The 22,581-nt window shown below is 38.6% G+C and overlaps 1 protein-coding gene across 1 annotated transcript; it reads left to right on the top strand.

The window, feature by feature from the left end:
- Window positions 1-1,330: 1,330 nt before the first annotated feature.
- Window positions 1,331-18,202, top strand: COQ2 (coenzyme Q2 4-hydroxybenzoate polyprenyltransferase). The gene is made up of 7 exons (XM_006778219.2): window positions 1,331-1,369; window positions 4,054-4,220; window positions 8,290-8,411; window positions 10,987-11,072; window positions 13,297-13,430; window positions 15,524-15,712; window positions 17,479-18,202. The coding sequence occupies exons 2-7, from the start codon at window positions 4,131-4,133 to the stop codon at window positions 17,641-17,643; spliced, it is 786 nt and encodes a 261-aa protein (XP_006778282.1). The 5' UTR covers window positions 1,331-1,369; window positions 4,054-4,130; the 3' UTR covers window positions 17,644-18,202.
- Window positions 18,203-22,581: the final 4,379 nt, after the last annotated feature.

Raw genomic sequence — 22,581 nt, 5'->3', positions numbered from 1 at the left:
TTCCAGGTTTGATATTTCTTTATTGAAATTCTTTTGTGGGGTAATTTTATGTTCATTGTTTTACTTTGTTGAAGCTTAATCTTGTTACTCTTCATAAATCAAAATGTGTTTTATTGTTTTTCAGAATGGATTAAAACTTCTTTCAAATGGGTCACAAACTATGTTATTTCAGGAGGTTTCAGCAGGTGGCACTCTTCCAATTAAATTGGTGGTGTAATTTTTTACTGCATTTATGGGTGATTATGTTGTCTTAAAGATAAGGTGTAATTCGTGAATGACTCTTGTTAGACTCCATTAGGCTCTTTTGTATTTCCATCGCCTGCCAAAACTTGATCATTTTATTTAACCTCCCAGACAGGTTTTCCTTTTTCTACAGTAAATATTTTTTTTCTGAAATGTACCAGGGTATAATAAAAATAGTACCTAGCTCATAGGTTTGTTGTGAGAATCAAGTACTTTATGACAGCACCTGGCACATAGTAAGCACTATATATTTTGTAATATTGTTTGTGTTTTCATCACCAATATCATCTTCTCATAACAATTTCCAAAACTTGATCATTTTATTTAACCTCCCAGAGAGGTTTTCCTTTTTCTACAGTAAACATTTTTTTTTCTGAAATGTACCTGGGTATAATAAAAATAGTACCTAGGTCATAGGTTTGTTGTGAGAATCAAGTATTATATGACAGCACCTGGCACATAGTAAGCACTATTTATTTTGTAATATTGTTTGGGTTTTCATCACCAATATCGTCTTCTCATAACAATGCTGAAAGGTAGATATCTTTACTCTCATTATAGATGACAAAGAATGGACCTTGAAGTTTAATATACTGTAGTATCCAGTGTCATTTCACTTACTAGTGGCAGACATGAAACAGGAGGTCTGACTTTCTCCTTCATTATAGGAACCTTTTTTTTTTTAAGTGGAACCTTCAGTTCTAATTGCACCAGGAAAATAATGCCTGTGGTTTTTCTTTCCTATTTGGGCAAGATCAGGTAGCTACTCCTCTGTCTCTTGGAGTTATAAGGAAGATGTTAATCCCATTGTTTTAACCTCTGCACATCTGTTGCCTCGTATGTAAAATAGGAATAATTATAATAGTGCATATTTTATATTTTTGAGGATTAAGTGAGTTTATACATATAAATCATTTTTTTAAATGTGTTTTTATTGATTTCAGAGAGGAAGGAAGAAGTAGAGAGAGATAGAACGTCAATGATGAGAGAGAATCATTGATTGGCTGCCTCCTGCAGGTCCCCTACTGGGAATTGAGCCCGAAACTTGGGCATGTGCCCTTGACTGGAATCAAACCTGGGGCTCTTTAGTCTGCAGGCCGATGCTCTAGCCAATGAGCCTAACCAGGTAGGGCTACATATAAAGCATTTAGAACACTGCCGGGCATTTCACGAACATTCAGTAAAGGTTAGTGGGGGGCTCAGAAAGAGTGGTATGGGGATTACAGTATTTTAAGCTGAAGGTAATCGAGACTTCGCAAGGTCCAGAGAAGCTTTTACCTTTCCCTTAAATTTTAAATTGAGGGCCTTGTCTGTAATAAAACAAGAATAACTTTTTATGACCTATTTAGAGGGCAGGGCAAACATCTAACTACTGAACATCTGCTCTTCTCATCAATCTGTGAATTAACCCCTTCTAGAGTTCTTTTGAAAGCCCCAGAGCTCTTACCTCATTCCTTAGCTCAGGATGGCATATATACTTCATTTTACCATCTGTCTCTGAACCTCTCATGTATGTGGGAGTCTCTGACTCTTTCATGTATGTGGAGTTCCTGTATATACGTATGTAATTAAATTTGGTTATTTTCTCTTGTTAATCTGTCCCATGTAGATTTAATTATTAGACTAGCCAAGAGAACCTGGAAGAGTAGAGGAAACTTTATTCCTCCTCCACAGTAGCTATCGTTATTCACTTCTGGACTGGCCATTTCTCACTTTAGGCTTTGCTTGCCTTTTCTGCTGTGTGAGTTTAAGCCCCTTTTGGAAAAGCCTCTCTGAGTTCTCCCTATTCTCTCCCCAGTTAACTTGGGTGGCGCTGTTTTATGCCTTTGTAGGACCCTGTGCTTGCCCTGTTGTTGAATTGTTCTGTTTTATGATTGTTTAACTGTGTTTCTTCCTTTGGATTTATAAGCTGTGAAAAGGCAGAAACCAGCTCTCAGTCACCATTGTATTTCCAGTTCCTAGCATAGCCCTGGCACGAAATACATGCTTTATAAAGATTTGCAAACGAATAAAACTTAATGAAGCTTAAACACGATTATAAGGACTATCATTTGATCATTTCTGTATAGGCTCTTTTTTTAAAAAAAAATGTATTTTTATTGATTGTAGAGTGTAAGGGAGAGAGAGATAGAAACATCAACAATGAGAGAAAATCATTGATCGGCTGCCTCCCCCAGGCCCCTACTGGGGATCGAGACCACAACTGGGCATGTGCCCTGACTGGGAATCAAACCGTGACCTCCTAGTTCATAGGTGTATGCTCAACCCCCTGAGCACACCAGCCAGGCTTAGTAATCTTCTAAGTGCAATACTTCTAAGTAACCGTTTACAGTGTAAAGAGAAATAAAGAATCTGATTTATAAGCTGTGAAAAGGCAGAAACCAGCTCTCAGTCACCATTGTATTTCCAGTTCCTAGCATAGCCCTGGCACGAAATACATGCTTTATAAAGATTTGCAAACGAATAAAACTTAATGAAGCTTAAACACGATTATAAGGACTCTATCATTTGATCATTTCTGTAAAGGCTCTTTTAAAAAAATGTATTTTTATTGATTTTAGAGAGTAAGGGAGAGAGAGATAGAAACATCAACATTGAGAGAGAATCATTGATCGGCTGCCTCCCCCAGGCCCCTACTGGGGATCGAGACCACAACCGGGCATGTGCCCTGACTGGGAATCAAACCATGACCTCCTAGTTCATAGGTGTACCCTCAACCCCTGAGCCACGCCAGCTGGCAGGATCTGATCTTTCTTTAATCACATGTCTTGTTTCTCTTATATTGCTAAATATGGAAGGAAAGCTCAATTTGTCTTCAAAGTACATATCTAAACATTTGTTAAAAGACTTTCTTTTGAAAGTAAGATAATTATTAAAGTTCATGTGTAAAATCTCTTATTCATATAACCCCTTATTTATGGTTTAACTTTCTGCAGTTTCAGTTATCCATGGTCAACTGTGGTCTGAAAATATCAAATAGAAAATTCCAACCCTGGCCAGTGTGGATCAGTTGGTTGGGCACTGTCCTGTGTACCAAAGGGTTGCTGGTAATGCATGCATATGATACAAAATTCTGAAGGTACAAAAGTGTAGAGTGAAAACTAAGTCTCTCAGCCAACCAGTTCCCTCCCCAAAGACAAGTTTCTAATATACCCTTCCTGACATGGTCTATGAACATACTAACATTCAAATGTATGTATTTGTTTTATATGTGTGTGTGCATGTATATACACACACATATTAAAAATTTTCAGGTTGTCCATAAGGGTTGGCCATTTTGTAACCTCATCAGTAATACATGAGAGTATTTGACTCTCCAGGTATATTATCACACTTTGGGTTTTGCCATTCTGATGGGTGAAAAATGTTACATCAATGTAATTTGAATATATATTTCTCAAAGTTCATTATCTTTTCATATGTATAAGAGCCATTTGTATTTCTTTCTGAATAGTCCTTTATGATATAAGTTGCAAATTATATCCCTCCTCTATTTTTTAAAAAGTTTTTATTGATTTTCAGAGAGAAGGGAGAGGAGAGCGAGAGAAACATCTATGTGAGAGCATACCATCTATTGCACACACCCCACTGGGGATCAAGCCGACAACCAGGGCATGTGCACTGACCAGAAATTAGACCAGCAACCTTTTGGATGCCCCAACCAACTGAGCCACACCAGCCAGGGCTATTGTCCCAGTTTTGTCATGTTTTTGAGTTTGTGCTTTTTACTTTGGGATGTGGTGTTTAAAAAAATGAAAACAATTAACCAACTTGAATTTGTACCTTGTTTATCTTTTTATTTTTGCTTAGGAACATGGCTGTTGTATCTGCCATGTACCTGGAGCATTGGGTTGGCGGCAGAACCGGGCAGTTTTCCGGATTGGTACATGTTATCCCTCTTTGGCACTGGAGCTGTTCTGATGCGTGGAGCAGGCTGTACTATTAATGACATGTGGGACCGGGACTACGATAAAAAGGTAGTTTTGTCCTCGAAAGGAACAGAGAGCCGTCTCTAAAATCTGCAGAGTAACACGGTGGCATCAGTTTTGAATGGCACATAAAGCAACAGGATCATTTAGTGTCCTCACTGAAATCAGCGTAAGAAGTGCTGATACCAGTTGAATGAATAGCTGGTATTACAAGTGCAGTATATGTCCTTTCTTAGCACAAGAGCGGCCATGGAGACAAGGTGTGTACTTCATTTTTAAAAAATGAATTAGGATTTAGAAGGCTAGGGTAAAGATGTTAGGAGTGAAGTGAAAAATCTTTCCGAACCTTTTCTCTAAAAGAAAAATCTGTTCGAACCTTTTCTGTCAAAGAACTGTCATCCCTTCCTTTGTAATATCTGTCAGAGCAATAATAATTCCTATGTAAACCAAATCTTAATTTAAATGAACATAGGCAGCCTTGTTAGCATTTGCTGTAATACTTCTTTTAAAAACTGATTTTATTCTTTTTTCTCCTCAGAAAAATAATATGTTTATTCTGAAAAATCCATACAGTACAGAAATAGAAAGGATAGGAAATACAAATCCTCCTTCTCTCCTCCCCCAACACCCCAGAGAAAACTTCAATTAAAGTTGGATACATTATATTAATCTGGATTAATTTCTCTGCATAATCTTTCACATGAATAGAATTATTTCTTGTTTTTTTAACAGATCATTACTTTCTCAAGGGAAAGGCCCATCCTGTTTGCCTTTTATTCTAGCAGCCATGATATAACAAGCACAAGATCATTAAATGCTCAAGTAAATAGTCAAGTAAACTTTCATTGTAAAAGAAACCAATGATGAATTGTATAAAGTAAATAATCTTATGTATACACTGATATAAAGTGAATAGTCACCTCTAGTTTGCCTTTCATATAAGTCTGAATTTTCCTAAAGGCACACCTAGAATGATTTTTAGTTTAATACAACAGTATGACAATATATTTTTTTAATTCATAAAACATTAATGAGTACTTGGTGTGTGTGAGACACAGTGACAGCTTCTAGGATGGCATGGTTGAAAGACAACACTCCTGATCTCCCAGGCTAACAGCTATAATACAGCAGCACTATCATGAGAATGGTGTCTACAAGTGAACTTACTACCTCGGCCTAAGAGAGAAGGGAGGTCAGAGAGAATGTTCAGGGAGTAACCTTTGAGCTGTGTCACAATAAGATGGCAAAAAAAAGGGTGGGCTGCAGGGTGAGTCACTCCAGGCAGAGGGAACAGTGGATACAGCATGGCAGTGAGATAAAGTACATTATGCTTGACAACTGCAATCATGGGGTTTGTGTGTGGCTGGAGAATATGATAGTGGCAGGAACTGCAGAGTAATGGCCACTCAATGCCCCACAGATGCCTTGATCCGTGCCAGGAGATGCATTTGATTTGTGGGTTCATGTCCTGGTCAGTTTTCATTCTGCATACCCATATGAATGAGGCATCTGCAATATGTCACTTCAGAATAATTCTTGACCATGTTTAGAGCAGCTAGTATCCAAAAACTTTCAGAACCAATTTACAGCATGTAATGGTTTTGATGTTGGACTGAAAGTTTTGTAAGATGTTATCTTTGGGGGAACGTGATAAGGGTACATGGGATCTCTATACTTTTTAAAATAAAGAGATTTGTTTTTCAAAAAACTGCATGTGAATCTACAATTACAACAAAAGAAATAGAAAAATAATATATTTAAACCAACTTTTTCCATTTTTTAAAAAATATATATTTTATTGATTTTTTTACAGAGAGGAGGGAGAAGGATAGAGAGTTAGAAACATCGATGAGAGAGAAACATCGATCAGCTGCCTCCTGCACACCCCCTACTGGGGATGTGCCTGCAACCAAGGTACATGCCCTTGACCGGAATCGAACCTGGGACCTTTCAGTCCGCAGGCCGACGATCTATCCACTGAGCCAAACAGGTTAGGGCTCCATTTTTTAAATGAAGAAAATATGAACATTTTTGCTTTCCCCCGAGATAAAAGGGAGCTGATTAGGTATCCTACATCTCTCCATGCTATTTTCCTCTGATTTAAAAGAATCCAGATTCTGTATTGACATGCAGCAAAGTGCTTAAGTGAGTGTCTTGCAGCTATTGAGGTGGTTTTGCTAACACGGATTTTAAAATGTTACATGCATCTCTTTTAAAGGATGAGTTAAAAAACTTGGCCACATTGTAATGCTTACTTCACAGTTTCTTAAAGGCTGTATATCATTAAGGATATGTTTATGGCTCCGGATTTTAAGTGAATTGCCATTAGGTTATCTGGTTATTGATGTAAATAATATATTTATCAGCATAAGGTCGATAAACATTGAAGTACTCTATTGATTTGGTTTTATCAGCTGTGAGCTCTCTGGTTTCATAAAAACCACACACAACAGGTTTTGATCATCGTGTTACATAATTTTCAGTCTTGTCACTGAGTGCTGACCTTCATCTTTCAAATGTAGGTAGGTAATTATAACTACTAAAGGGCCAGTGTCATCATGCGGTTAGTGTGGTCAGTGGGAGTGGACTGACTGTGTTACTGTGTTACCTGTGACTTTGGAAAGTTACTGAGCCTCTGCTTCAGTTTCCTCAAATTTAGAAATGGCAAGACCTTGTGAGTGGCTAAAACAGGATTCAGTGAAGTGATGCACATGTAGCTCTTAGAATAGTGGCACATTGTCAATACTCAGATACTTGCTGGGAGAATCATCATATCCTGAAACAAATAGAGAACATAAATATTATTTCCAACTGAAACCATAGGGCCCAAAACAAGTTCTGGCACTTTAACCAAGACAAGTCATTACAGTTTGATAAACTGTTTATTGCAGAGTGAAACATGCTGTAAATTGGCTCTGCAAGTTTTTTCTGTAAAGAATAAGATAGTAAATATTTTAGGCTTTCTGGGCCATACTGTCTGTTGCAACTACTCTGTTGGAGCATAAAAGCAATCATGCACAATATGTAAACAAATGGGTATGTTTCTCTCAATAAAACTATTTGTGAGCACTGAAATTTGAATTTCTTATTTCCATTGTCACAATTCATTACTCTTTTTTAAAATTTATTTTCAACCACCTAAAAAGGTAAAAACCAGCCTTAGTTCATGGTCCATCTAAAAACAAACAGTAGGCTGGATTTGGAATTGCTAACCCTTGATATAAATCATATAAAAATATGTTATATTAATAATAGTTAACAGTTATTGCATACTTATATGCCTCAAACACTGCATTTACTCTGTGAGGTAGGTGCTATTAATTACTTCTCTCCCTTCTCCCTCTTTCTGTTTTTCCTTTAACTTAAGCCCAAGAGAGATTAAGTAATTTATCAAAATTCATACAGCCAGTAAGTGATGGAATTGGATTCAAATGCTGGGCTCTCTGATCTCAGATCCTGAGTTCTTTTAGCAATGTTGAAATTTTTGAATATGTTTTTTATTTGTGGTTCAATTTAAAATAATCACATTCATGATCTTTTGGAAAGAAAAGAGCAAGTTAATATATATTATTTGTTCACATAATTTCTCTTTCTTCTTTCACAGTGGATTTGCCCTTTATATTTGGGTGCAGCTAATATAAGATTACAGACCCGTCCTAAATAACCTGGCAAAAACACTCCAACTTTCAAACCCAGATTATCTGTCTTTTTTCTTCACTTCTGACTTCTGATTGCCGTGCTTCCCACATAATATTAGTCTTATTTAACATGCGCTGCAATTTTTCCCCCTGAAAATTCATATTATTATTGTTCCTCTTTTCTCTATGGAAATTGAACATACCCTTGTTAATTACTAGATAGGGAAGTTGTTTTATTTTGTTTGCTTAGGGGTGGGGATGGGAAATAGAAAGGAGAATGAGTGGTGGGAAATTTTTGTTCTTTTCAAAGCTACTTTAAAATACCAACATTTGATTCTTGGCAGTATTTCCAATGTTGATTTCACCTTTTATTCATATTTCTGCCTAAGTGCTTACCATGGACCAGTCTCTTGATGAAATGTTTAAATAAATGATTGAGCCATTGTGTGAGGCTAAGTTATCTATTTTTATGCACTAAGGTTACAAGAACAGCAACCCGCCCAATAGCTGCCGGAGACATTTCGACTTTTCAGTCCTTCATTTTTCTCGGGGGACAGCTGACGCTGGCACTGGGAGTTCTTCTGTGTCTGAATTACTACAGGTATAGTAAATGTGTTTTTCATAATCATGTATGAAATCTCTCCTTTGAAATGGAGGAAATAGAAGTAAAATAAAATTGAAATATCTTTATCATAAAGCTGTTTATTGGCTACCTGTTGAGCATCTGTAAGTTAGCAAGTATAAATAAATCACCGCATTGTCAAATCAAGTATGTTTTCATCCAAAGGAATTAAGGTAAGAGATCAGCATTTAATTTATCCCGAACCACCTTTAGTACTTACACTGCATGTTCCTAAGGTTCACAAGACACTTTATAGGTTTTCTAGATGCCTGCGTGTGTGTGTATATACTCATTTATACAGGGAGAGCAAAAGTAGGTTTAGAGTTGTTCACACGAGAAATACTACAATAATTAATAAATAATAATACAAGAATAAACTTCCATGTACTCACAATTGTAAACCTACTTTTGCCCACCTCTGCATTATTTTATTTCAGTGTCTCTGAAGTCAATAGAAGCAGAAGTGGTTATAATTCAGTGTCTCTGAAGTAGATAGAAGCAGAAGTGGTTATACTCATTATGCAAAAAGAGGAAATGGTCTTTCCCAGAGTTAGGTTCCTAATCCATAATATGAAAAAAGTGGAAGGACTCATTTCTGTATCTCAAACACAGACAGAATTAAACTTCAGTGCATTAGATGGCTGTTTACAAAGTGCTTCAATAAGAGAAAAAAGAGGTCACCAAACAAACACTATTTTATAAAGACTAGACTTAATTATATATATGTTGCCCTGCTAGCATCACTCACATGAAAACTTTGGAAGATTATTCCTGGAGGGGTGGTGTTAGGTGCCCCTTGAGGTACCTAAGAATGAATGTCTTACGTTATTATCCTTTCATAGGGGCTTTGTGACCTTATCCTCTTCCAGAGAAATAACACCCCATTGTATGTGGAGGGAGGGATATCTTGACTCTGATTCTCTGTTAGGACTTCTGTTTCTAGCTGTCTTAATGTTTGAATATAAAATTTAGAGAGGCAGTAGCATATGGTAATACCGTATTTGCCGGCGTATAAGACGATTTTTTGGCCCTGAAAAATATGCCTCCAAGTGGGGGGTCGTCTTATACGCCAGGTACACTTCAGATAGACTGCCCATAGTGCTTGCCCCGTGCCATAGTGGCCTCCCGATGCCCGCCCACTTCATTCCACATACCGTTCAGGCATCAGCAGCGCTGCTGGGTGTATGCTCGGCTGTTATGCGATTTTGCTGTTATGCGATTTTACCACACTCGCAAAATCGCACACAGCCGACCATACACCCAGTATGATAGCGCAAAATCACGAATCGCGATACCATACTGGGTGTATGGTTGGCTGTGTGCGATTTTGCGAGTGTGGTAAATTCGGGTTACCGTATATTTCTTTACATATGCATTGAAGATTCGCGATTTTGCGCTATCATGGTGCCTGTTAGAATGTTGAAGAGCTCGCACTTGCGCACTAGTGAGGTCCCATTGCTAGGGACTTGCCCGGCACTTGCTCTCTACCTCTATTTGTTATCTTTCTTCTATCATTGACAGTCCCTCTAGGTTGTGGGCTGCTTGCCTGTGTTCCTGAGAAGCATCTACGGTACCAGTCTATAGAGTGTGTTTTCTTTAGTGAATTACCGGTATGTTTACCGGTAATAAACTTGCACTGTTTTATGTATATGTTTGATTACATACAGCCTTGTGACAGTTTTCCTGCATGTCATAAGCATTTGAATATAAATTAAAATGTTAAAATCAAATCTGATATTGTTTTACCTTTTATTTGGTGTGTGGAAGGTGTGCGGAAGAGGGGGTAGTCTTATACGGCGAGTATATAACAAACTCTGTATTTTGAGTGGAAATGTTAGGGGGTCGTCTTATACGCCCAGTCGTCTTATACGCTGGCAAATACGGTAAGTTGGACTTTGAGTCAAACTGCGTTAAGTTTGAATTCTAGCCCTACTACTGACTAGCTGTATGACAATTACTTAATCTCTCTCTCTCATATATATATATATAAAATTGATTTCAGAGAGGAAGCAAGATGGAGAGAGAGAGACAGAAACATCAATGATGAGAGAGAATCATTAATCGGCTGCCTTCTGCATGTTCCCTACTGGGGATCAAGCCCACAACCTGGGCATGTGCCCTTGACTGGAATCTACCTGGGACCCTTCAGTCTGAAGGCCGACTCTCTATCCACTGAGCAAAACCAGTTAGGGTTACTTAATCTCTTTGAGCTTTAGTTTCCTCATCTGCAAAACAACAAGTGGAATTAAGCTATCTGCCTCTTAAGGTTGTGGTGATGATTATAATGAGTTAATATATGTAAAGCAGTTAGAGCAGTGCCTAATACATGAAAGCACTACATGTGTTAGCTGTTGTTATTTTTTGGTTATTTTGTAACACTTAAAATATTTTTAATCATACTTTATCCGTATCAAAGTCCAGGAAGAGAATTTTACATAACAAACAATATAATTTTTAAGATAATTTATTTTCCCAATTAGTGTTACTCTCATCTTATTTAGTGATTTGTAAGAGATGGTGATGTTAATCTTTCTAATGGTTTTTTTGATTTCAGTATAGCTCTTGGAGCAGCATCCCTACTTCTTGTCATCACCTATCCACTAATGAAAAGAATTACGTACTGGCCTCAGTTAGTCTTGGGTGAGCTTGAATTAACTATAACTATTTCCTGTGATACCCCAAACTATACTTTTAGATATAATATTATACATGCATACATACATGTACAATATGGCAGATAAGATGTCAGGTCAGTCATGAAATTTTCCAAAACAAGAATAGTTTTTCTTTTTTTTTTTTTTTCAAGAAAGAGAGGAAGGGGGAGAGAGAGAAACATTGATAGGTTGCTTCCCGTATGCACCCTGACTGGGGATAGAACCTGCAACCTAAGTATGTGCACTGACCAGGAATCGAACCTGCGACCTTCTGGTGCATAGGATGATGCTCCAGCCAACTGAGCCTACTAGCCAGGGCAGATTTTCATATTTTAAAGAAGGACAATTAGCCATTTCTGTTGGCTAAAAATCTTGAATATTTAATTTTCTGAAATGCTCTTTTAAAAATCTAGGTAGTCATGAAGGAAAACATTAGCTGCCTTGAGCCTACCTCTCTCATTAGGTGGTTGATCTAGCTGCCCTGAAGACTTTGGGGACTGGAATAGAAAACACTCCGAACAGGAGAAGAGGGGTTTAAGTACAGTGGGGCCTTGACTTACGAGTTTAATTCGTTCCATGACAGAGCTCATAACTCAAATTACTCGTATGTCAAATCACTGTGACGTTCACTGCGCCAACTAGCGGTGGGGTATCTGAAGCTGGCTCGTAACCCGAATTTTTTTGAGCTTGCAACTCAAAGCAAAAAAATCAGCCAAGAGATGGCTCGTATCTCAAAAAAACTCGTTAGTCAGGACACTCGTAAGTCAAGGCCCCACTATATGTGTGACAGCTCAGCCGCTTCTCAGGGATCCCTTTGTGTGAAGCTTTCCTTAGACTTCTGTTGGGGGGGGTGGGTTATAGCCCTCTGGGCTCCCACAGCCCTCTGACAAGACACTCATTTCAGGTATTGAGAGCCTCCTCTGTCTCCCCAGGAATAAATTGTAAAGGCCTAGAGGATAAAGCATTCATTACATTTGAATGGCTCAGCATCTCACATAGCACTTGACACATCACAGGAATTCAATAAATGTTTATTAGTAGAAAGAGAGGTAGATAGGAGGTAGGTAAGTCAAAATCTTTTGCAAAAAATATCTACTAGTCTTTTATTCCTAGAGTAATCCTAAAACTATTTTAGTTCTTTGAATCCCCCCCCCTCCCCCGTAAAAAAAAAAGAACCTAAAGCTACTCCAGAAATTGATTTGAGGCTGACTGCAAAGTTGTGGGGGAATACTAATTTTTTCTAAGATCCTCTCATTCAATGTATTTCTTTTTATTTAAAATATATATATAGGGCATTATATTCTCATCTGATCTGGGACACCTTTGGTAAAAGGAGGAAAAGCAATTCCTATCTATAAGATAATATTAAGAAAGCTGGTATATTTACTTCAGATATTTATTGAACTCCTAACTTTTACTTTGTGCCAGCAATCACACCAGGTACTAGGAAAATAAAAGTGACTAAAACACATTCACCGTCCTGATGGAGTCGGAGCAGGAGACAGTGATGAAGAGAGCATTGCAGTGTAGCATACTGGCACACCGAGGGCTGCGGGCCCACAGGGGAGGCTCTGCGTCAGCTGAGAGAGTCCGAGTGGAAAAAGGCGACAAGGAGAAAAGGGGCTTCTGAGAAAAGACGTTTGGGACCCATTGAGTTAGAGGTGCCATAGGGACTTGCAGGTGGAGATGTCCTGCAGACAGTCCAGTGGCTAGTCTGGAGACTGAGAAGGCCTGCACAGAGACTCAGGAGTCGTCAGCATGTAATCCTCAGCGCGTAGGGCTTGTGGCATAAACAAGGGTTCCTGTCTATACTCTTCTTTCTATACCTAGAGGGGAAGTAGAGTGATAATGGGAAGGTCACGGGATTTTAACTCGGGTCTAAGTCCAGACCCCAGCATCTATTATTTATTGACTGTGCCAGGCACCATACTAGGTAGGATAAATGTTCTCATGGAACCTATGTATCAGGGGGATATTATTCTTCCTCTTAGCTATGTTATCTTAATTGTTTATTCGCCTGTCTGAACTGTTTTCTTTTTTAGAAAATGTAGCTAATAACTACCACAAAGAGCTGAGAGAATTTAAGAAAGAAACGTATTAGAAAACAGCTTACACAGAAGCACTTAATACAAGCTGATGCCCCTACCCCTCCCTTTGGAATTTGGAAGTCCAGTTAGACTTTTCCTCTCTTTCTGTTTCACTCCTTGTAGGGTTCACTTTTAATTGGGGAGCACTGCTTGGATGGTCTGCTGTCAAGGGCTCCTGTGATCCATTTGTTTGCCTGCCTCTTTATTTTTCTGGAATCATGTGGACTCTAATATATGATACTATCTATGCCCATCAGGTAAAAAAACAACATCATTTTTTTTAGCTTACTTGTTTTTTTAAAAAAACTTTAAGAACCAAGCTAAAGGGAAAGTATTTTTTTCTAAAAACATCATTCACACTTCCATGGTACCAACAAAATATGTCTATTTCATGTGCATGTACATTTACCAAAGAGATCAACTCATTTATTTTATTTACAGTAATTTAAATAGCATTTACTATATTCCAGGCACTATTTTAAATACTTTGTAAACACTAATTTAACTCTCATAATAATCTGAGAGGAAGGCACTTTTATTATCCTTATTTTGCAGATGAGGAAACATGCCTGGGAAGTAATTTGTTTGTGTCACATAGTTAGTGAATGGCAGAGCTGAGATTCAAACCCAAACAACTCTCTCCTGCCCTTCTGTTGATGCCTCTAATCATTGCACCAGGCAGCTTCTTTACCTAGTATAGGTAGTAAATGTTTTCCTAGATTTTTACCTATTTTTGTCATTGACACTTTAAAACTGGATAGTAATACATCATGATTTTTTAAAACAATTTGTCTATTTTGGCCATTTGTTTCTGAGTTTCTGCAATTATAAACAGTATTATTTTAATTACTAATGTCTTTATGACTATGAGCTTTTCAGGTAAATTTTTAGGAGTGGTGTTACTTAAAGGACATAAATATTATAGTTTTTGTATTGCCTTTTCATAAGTTTAATAAAAAAAACCTTTTTAAAAATTTTCTGGGTTTATGTTCTTAATTTTCCTTTTATGTTTATGAACTGTGAAGAAAGTGTTTCTCAGTATTTTTATGACTGTGTTCTCAATCATTTATTTAAAGAATATGTCATGATTTACTGAAATTTTGTTTCTAATATTTTAGTCTGGATTTCATCCTGCTTTCTTTCATTAACCCTTTCCCCTCATCACATTTGTATTATCATGAAAAAGTTGCCAGATCTATAATCAGCCTGATTTCCTAAAGTGAAACTTAATAGTTTAGAGGAGATGCCTGTACTTTTTGCAATAAGATCTGGGACCAATGCTTAGGATAGTTGTACGCCAATTAGGTGAACTTCTTCAGTAAAATACCATATACTCATTGACACTTTGGTAGTCCACATAATTAAATATACAGTTTTTACTGGAACCCCACACTCATTATTATTTGTATTTGGGACTCCAAAAATAGCTGTCTGCCTGCAGGTGCCTGCAGAGTTCAGCGTGCAGCCTCTGATATCACAGGACCATAATTATAACAGCATATGGAAATGCTTGCAAATATGTTTGCTAGAGAAAACCAGCCAGCTAGATGGGAGTGTTTCATCAACACCTTAAACAGAAAGGATTTGATGGGAAAGGCTAGGTGTAAATTGAGTTAGAAGTGAAATATGAATGGATGTTGTGTAGTAAGTGAGCATTTTTTTACATTTGTGATTTCAACAAGATTGAAACTAAAATGTAAGGAAATTATTAAGACTTGAGAACTCTCTAATAAGGAGGAGCTCTATAAAGAATTTGAGTTGAGTTTTACTTTTGATGTAGTAAAAGTATAGTTAAAAGTCAATAGGGTTATAAGAAGTACAGTGACATGTAGAAATAGATCTGGAAGAGAATTTTAGCAGTAACATTTAACTTTGACTTGGCTGCACATTCATTACTGATCATGCCATGTTCTGAGTTACTCATTTTTCACAGCTCATAGTGTATTTTATGATTATACTAGAGGCCCAGTGCATGAATTCGTGCACTGGTGGGGTCCAGCCGGCCCGCCCCAATCGGGGCCGATCGAGCCGGGGGGTGAGGGGGGGACAGGGGACACAGGAGGTTGGCTGGCCAGCCCTGGCCCTGATCAGGGGCGGGGGGGGGGGGGGTGGGGCGGCCACTGGCCCACCCTGCCCCCTGGTCAAACTCCCAAAGGGACAATTTGCATATTAGCTTTTTATTATATAGGATATAACTGTTCTTTAAAAGGCAGTGTCCCCTGGAATTAGGTAGCAGTGATTGCACAACCTTGTGAATATACTAAAATCACTGAATTGTACACTTCAAAATGGTGAATTTTATGGTATGTCAGTAAAAGACAGACAATTTCTTATTACTTTTTGATGTTAGGACAAGAGAGATGATGCTCTGATTGGCGTGAAGTCCACAGCACTGAGGTTTCGTGAAAACACCAAGCAGTGGCTTAGTGGCTTCAGTGTAGCGATGCTGGGGGCGCTGAGCCTGGTGGGCGTGAACACTGGTCAGACCGTGCCCTACTACACTGCTCTGGCTGCTGTCGCAGCCCATCTGACTCACCAGGTTTGACCACCTTATTTTTCCCCCTCATCCTTCCTTGCTATAAATTATAAATATTTAAATGAAACAGCCTCTGTGTTTACCAAGGTACTTCTTGCACTGCCTTGAACTGGCTTGAAAAACCCCCTCCCCTGCCCCATCTTACCATATGAAAGAGTTATATTATTTTAAAGAGATAATCTAAAACTAAATGTAGATCTTTCCCCCTCTGATTTTTCGGGAATTAATTCTGGAAAATTTCAGCAATGTCTGAAGGTTGTGGGTTGAATTGAATTACTCTGAAAGCAACTAATCAATACAACTTCACTTTAAAATGTGGGCTTCTGTTGATGCTTAGTAAACTGATTAGTCATAGGTTTAGATCCCCTGGTATAGAGACCAAGGCTGGATATGTCATGAAATTATAACATGTCAGAATTCTGCCTAGATAATAGGAAACTGTCATTTCAGGATATGTCCCCAGTAGTCTTGCCCCTACAAGCTGATATTGTGAATCTATTTTATTGACTTGTGTAAAATGAATGAACTAAATCTAATTTTAATTAATAGATTGATGCAAAATTACAGTCCATTAACAACCAGTGTTTTCTGTTATTTTCTTTGAACAGAAGTTAGTGAACCTATATTTAGATGGTCTGTTTCATATAGATTATTGCAAGTTATTTTTCAGGGTAAGCAAAACTTACAGAACATGGAGTGAAGGAAACTAAAATCCGATGTCTGTAAAGGAAACCCTATTCTGCATCCCCTTCATTGTTTTTCTCACTAGGAAAGCTAAAACATACGAATTAGTGATTCTCCAGGATTCTCAGATCTCATTGTTTTCTTCCTTAGAATTTCCCAGCATCCTCTTTTGGTCATAATCCACAGGATTGTCTGGTCAGGGTAATGGAGATTGAGCACTATTTAAGCACCTGGATATCAGTGGAGAAAGGCAAAAAATTATGAGGACAATCACAAATGTTATAACAAATATTTGGAACTCACTTTATATTCTCAATTACATTTGTGGTCCTCTCTCCAGTCTCTGACACAATATTTTAGGATGGACATAGCCTTCCAGTACTTGAGAAGAAAGGAAATCACGATGATTTTAAGGCTGCAGGCCACAGTAACCAGATTTGGGAGGTTGCTGATGCGTAAGCCAAGGGAAGAGTAAGACAGGCACATGAGACTTTGCTGATACAGCTGCAGGGCTGCCATGGAGAACAGGAGTATTGTCTTAGGTCACCAACTGCAAATCTTGGTTACTAGGATTCCCTTCTCTTTGTGGGGATGGGGGGTATTTTTTGTTATAAATAAACGGGAAGGCTCACTACAGGCATTTAGTAGGTGAGGACCAGGTATATTAAATATCTTTCAGCGCACTAGACAGCCCTACACAATAGAGTTGTCCTGCCCAAATGTGACTTGTTCTCCTGTTGAGAAACATTTTTCTAAAGAATAAAACTAGAAATGGAGGGTAGGAGCTATAGGAAGCAGATTTTAGATCAGTTGATAGAAGGAAGAGCTTTCTAAGTAGAGCTGACAATAGCATGGGTTGCCTCTCAAAGCATTCACACACCATCATGGGGAAGTTTTTAGGACACAGCTTAGATGATACCCCGTGATATGGTAGATCTGTCTACATTGGGGAACTGTTTGGGGTGCATTAAGGGCTTCCCATTGCTTACAATTATGTAGCAGAGTGCTGATACTTTCTCCAATGATGTGTTTGTGATGCCAGAAAGCCCATATTGGTACTAATGCAGCACTGTGTTCTTTTACAGATTTACACTCTAGACATCCACAGACCTGAGGATTGTTGGGAAAAATTTGCCTCCAACCGAACAATAGGACTAATCGTTTTTTTAGGGATTGTCCTCGGGAACCTGTGGAAAGAAAAGAAGACAGATGAAACAAAGAAAAATACAGACAGTAGAACAGAAAATTAGCAATTGAAGTTTCTCTAGGAATTTTTTAATCAGACTTTTACAAAACACTCAGGTCTTGTTGCTGCATAATTAGATTTGAATAAGAGTCTTACACTATATGTTAGAGAATTAAGAATCAGAAGATGAAGACTTCAAGCATATTTGCCTGGATTTTAGTTCAGCTATTTGCCAGCAAAATTCTTCCTCTGTCACAGAAACCTGGGACTCATCAGGATTTAAGATGACCTTGAGTATTTAAGTTGACGTATTCTTTTGCTCCTTATAATTCTCATCTGTGGTCATGGGAGTTGTATGAGTTTAGGACTTTAAAAGAAACCTGACATGTATCTCATCTAAATGTCTGTAAGAAAAATGGACTCTTTTTTAAGGGGAAAATTAAAACTGCCACGGAAAGTTGGGGCTTATTGTTCTTTATTTTGACCTTTCCTCACTGTCAAAAGCTGTAATTCTAAAAACCATTCTATTTTTTATATTTTAGGAGAATTTCAGTAAATAATTTGTTTTTTCCTGCTATATCCATACATACAGCTGTTGTTAATAAAAACTTAGTGTTCATTTAGATCAGGTCTCTGTGTGCAGCCATAGTGATCAGAATGGGCAGACGCAATCACCACTTATTTAAGTGGCTCTCATGGACAATGGGGGATATGGGGACGCAGTCATTTTTGTATGTTAGTTGTGGGCAGCAATAAAAGCTGAAGTGCATGATGACGATACAGCTGACACAGAGCACTCATCAGACACTGATAAATGGGCAGAGGGAAATGTAGTGAACTGTTTATAAAGCAAACACTGAGAGAGTGGCTAGCCTGCAATGGGAAGTCCTTAATGCATCCCAAATGGTTCCTCCATGTAGACAGATCTACCAGATCCCTGGGTATCATCTAAGCTGCGTCCTAAAAACTTCCTGTGACAGAGCAACTGTAATAGCAGCAATGCATTGAAGAGGGAAAATAGGAACATACCTTTAGAGAAAGGGAGGGACCCCGTTTATTAACACTAGTGGACTCCGGGAATAATTTCCAAATCAGAGTGAAGAAACGTGCAGAGGGCCTGTCTATATATATCCCGCTGGGGTCTTTGTCTTGCAGATATGCCCCCTACCCCCTTCATGGCCCTGCAGGAAGGCCCCCAGGTGTCAGTCCACATCCGATGGTCCATCCTGGCACCAGCATAACAACCCTCCCTCCCAAGGCAGTGCATTGTTCACAGTTCCATGGCCTCTGCATTTAGATAACAAGTTCTGCAAGACCAGTTTCCTCCTCAAAAAGAACAATGATTCTAGTGAGGACTGGCTACAGAATTTGCCAAAAATCTATGTAATCTGTTCAGGTTAGCTACATAATTTTCAGATCAGCCTATATTTTAAAATGTTAACCTATTGCCCTGGCTGGCTTGGCTCAATGGATAGAGTGTCGGCCTGCGGACTGAAGGGTCCCAGGTTCGATTCTGGTCAAGGGCATGTACCTTAGTTGCGAACACATTCCCAATAGCGGGTGTGCAGGAGGCAGCTGATCAATGTTTCTCTCTGATCGATGTTTCTAACTCTCTATCCCTCTCCCTTCCTCTCTGTAAAAAATCAATAAAATATATTTTTTTAAAAATAAAATGTTAACCTATTAGCACTGATTCCAATTAGAGGAGGTAAAATGCAATATGTTTCAATTTTATTTCATTTTTCTAAGTAAGTTGACGGAAGTTGATATGGAACAAATATTAGAATTGATAAAACCCCCACAGCCATTTGTGATAAATGGGGACAGGAGAATATAATTAAAAATTCATAGATTTGCTTGCTGTCAAAAAGCTACTTAAATTTTGTTGAATTATTTTAGTTCCTTTTAATTTCTCCTAAGTACAAAGGCTGAAAAAGTAAAATGGGTAAGTGGCAGGTGGCAGGGGGGTGTGGTGGGGGGAGATGAAGTACATATTAGCCTCTAAAATCATGGACATAAAACAATTCAGGGCTGCAAAGTGCAGCCATCATCAATCTAGTATCAGGACTGTCCACCACACAGTCATGAGGGGTATTGTAACTTAAGGTAGGTGACACCAGTCATCTCCTGGGAGATTCGCTCCATGAAGAGAGCCCCTGCCCAGTCTTCTGTGGCAGAGTCGTCCTGAGGTTGTAAGGTTATGGTGGGGATGGAGGTTGGGTGGGGCCACAGAAAATCTGGCTGGAGTCGGAAAATTGTGACACATACTGCCTCTCCCTCTACGTGGTTTTCTTTGCTAAATTGCTCTTTGGTTCTAGATTGTAAAGGCCTCCAGAGCCAGGCCACACCCTACTATTTCCCCCAAATCAACATGCACTCTTGCCCTTGGGCTGGTCCCTTCACTGCCCCTGGCCACACCCCTCTACCCCGCTCTGTCAGCACAACGCCTGACAGCCACTAGGAAGGATGGTGAGGGCCTGACTTGGAGCAGACACGCCTGCGTGTGCATCTGCATCGTCCCTCTCAGCTGCGGACCTCAGGCAAGTGACAAACCACCCTCGATCACCACCTTCTCTTTCACCTGCCGAACTTGGGCTGTGTTGTGAGGATTAAAAGAGGCTACCACATGTTATGGGCTGAATTGTATTGCCCCCAGATTCACGTATTGAAGTCTTAATCCCCCAGTAACTCAGAATGTAACTACTTGGTGATAAGGTCTTTAAGGAGGTTATTAAGTTTAAATGTCATTAGAGTGAGCCCTAATCCATTATAACTGGTGTCCTTATAAGAGGAAATCTGGACACACAGAGAGACATTACACACTTGCACACACACACAGAGGACTGAACGCAGAGGGAGAAGGCCATCTGCAGCCCTGATAGGGTGTGGCCTGACTGGAAGCCTTTACAATCTAGAAACCAACCCTGCCAACACCTTGATCTCAGATTTCCGGCCTCAAGGACTGTGAGGAAATAAATAACCTGTTGTTTAAGCCACCCAGTCCATGGTGCTTTGTTACAGCGGCCCTGGCGGGCTCAATACAAATATGAAGTCCTAGTACTAAACCTAGCACACACAAGATTACAAGTGGAGTTCACTAGGAAGTTCTCACTTTTCCACACCAATCCTACCTTTCTTTCCTAAAGTAGCACAAGTTTTATCCCTGACAGCAGGCAGGCTGAACAAAACCCTCCAAAGATGTCCATGCCCTAGTCCCCAGAACCAGTAACTACCTTACCTTCTATGGTGAGAGGGCACTGCAGATGTGATTGAGAAGGATTTGAGGTAGGGACGGGAGTCGGGTTTATCCAGGGTGCAAAGGAATCACAAGGGGCCTTTATAAGAGGGAGGCTAGAAGGTCAAAGTCGCTAGTCGGAGATGTGACAATGGAAGCAGGAAGTTAGAGTGATACAAGGAAGGGGTCATGAGCCAAGGGATGCAAGTAGCCTTTAGAAGCTGAGAAAAACGACACATTTTCTCTACTCAGAGAACTAGCCCTGCTGACACCTTGATTTTAGCCCAGTGAAACTGAACTGGGACTTCTGACCTCCAGAATTTTAAGATCAGAAATGTGTCTTCTTTTAAGCCACTAAATTTGTGGTAATTTGTTATAGCAGAAACAAGTAAACTAACACAACTATTCAAGTTCTGATTGACCAGAGCGCTTGGTTGGTAACAGCCGAGGAGTTGCAAGTCCTGAAAACAGCTTGCTTGACTCTCTGCTTGAACACCTGTTACTTGGATGATCTTGGGCCAGTTACCTGGTTCAGTTTCTCAAATGAAGCTAAAAAAAAATAGTACCCTTCTCCTGGATTTAAAAATCATGTCTCCAGCTACTAGAATGAAGATTCCATGATAACTGGGACTTTGTCTTATTCATTAAAATAACCCCAATATATGATATTGTAGGTACTCAATAAATGTTTGTGATTTATTGTCTATCAGTGAGCTAATATTAAGTACTTGCCAGACGTGGTGTTAGGTTCAATAATTAGAAATTATTAATGTCATTCAACAACGTATAAAAATTCACAATATGAGGCGCCATAATAAAAATATAGATTTTTTTCATGTACACGATTAAAACCATGTAAAAATATGTATAGTGAAGACTAAAAAACAAAAATAGAAAGATAGGTCATGGGTACTAGGTTATTGTAACATAGCTTTATAATAAAATTAAATGGCCAATGGTTCTAAATTTCATGTTTTAAGCAAATCTATGAATATAATCTATGAATATTACCTATTCCAGTGTTATTTTTACCTTTTAATATTTACATTTAAAAAAATAGACTTCAAGGTAACTTTTTGTAGCCCTTATAAAAACAAAGATTATTATTATTTAATAAGTTCTTTCCAAAAGAAAGGATTGAGTACTAAAGGAAGGCTTGTAGCTGCAGCCTCAGACTTCCATGTCTTCCTTTAAGTGACAATCCTTGCCCAATCCTTGTCTGAAAAAAATTAGTCCTAAGAAAGAAAGCCAACCCCAACAGAACACTGACATTGAGACATCCGCTAGGCTACCAGGAAGTCATACTATAAAACAGTCATATTTCCATTTTCCTATTAAACCAACATAATTTCTTAACTAATGATGTCCAAAAGCTTCTGGTAATGTTAGTTTCTTAACCAGTGATGTCCAAAGCCCTCCTGTAACATTGGGCAATAAGTTGCCACACCTTCTCTCATTATCAGAAACATATGACCTGGGAGAGTAATGCCACCTTGTTTGTCCTCAGAAATAACTGATAAAGGGCATGAAATTAAACCCAGTTTTCTTTTCTTCTCTCTTTTAAAAGTAATATATACTGCATTTTTCCTAAGGTAACATATGTACATTGTGGGAAGTCCAGAAATACAAAAAAAAAAATCCAAAGGGGAAAATAAAATTCATTTTTAGCATCATTATCCAAAAAGATATGCACTATTAGCACACTGCTAGTCATCTAGACTTTTAATAGGCATATAAACATATTTTTCATAAAATTAGAGCCACACT

This window comes from Myotis davidii, unplaced genomic scaffold (assembly GCF_000327345.1).
Source record: "Myotis davidii unplaced genomic scaffold, ASM32734v1 scaffold449, whole genome shotgun sequence".
Taxonomy (NCBI): domain Eukaryota; kingdom Metazoa; phylum Chordata; class Mammalia; order Chiroptera; family Vespertilionidae; genus Myotis; species Myotis davidii.
The sequence above is the reverse complement of the archived record's forward strand: the minus strand, read 5'-3'. Positions and strand labels throughout refer to the sequence as shown.

Coding starts and splice junctions, on each gene's coding strand:
- COQ2 (XM_006778219.2), top strand. CDS start 4,131: ATGTTATCCCTCTTTGGCACTGGAGCTGTTCTGATGCGTGGAGCAGGC. Junction 4,221..8,289: donor ACCGGGACTACGATAAAAAG/GTAGTTTTGTCC, acceptor TTATGCACTAAG/GTTACAAGAACAGCAACCCG. Junction 13,431..15,523: donor ATACTATCTATGCCCATCAG/GTAAAAAAACAA, acceptor TTTTGATGTTAG/GACAAGAGAGATGATGCTCT.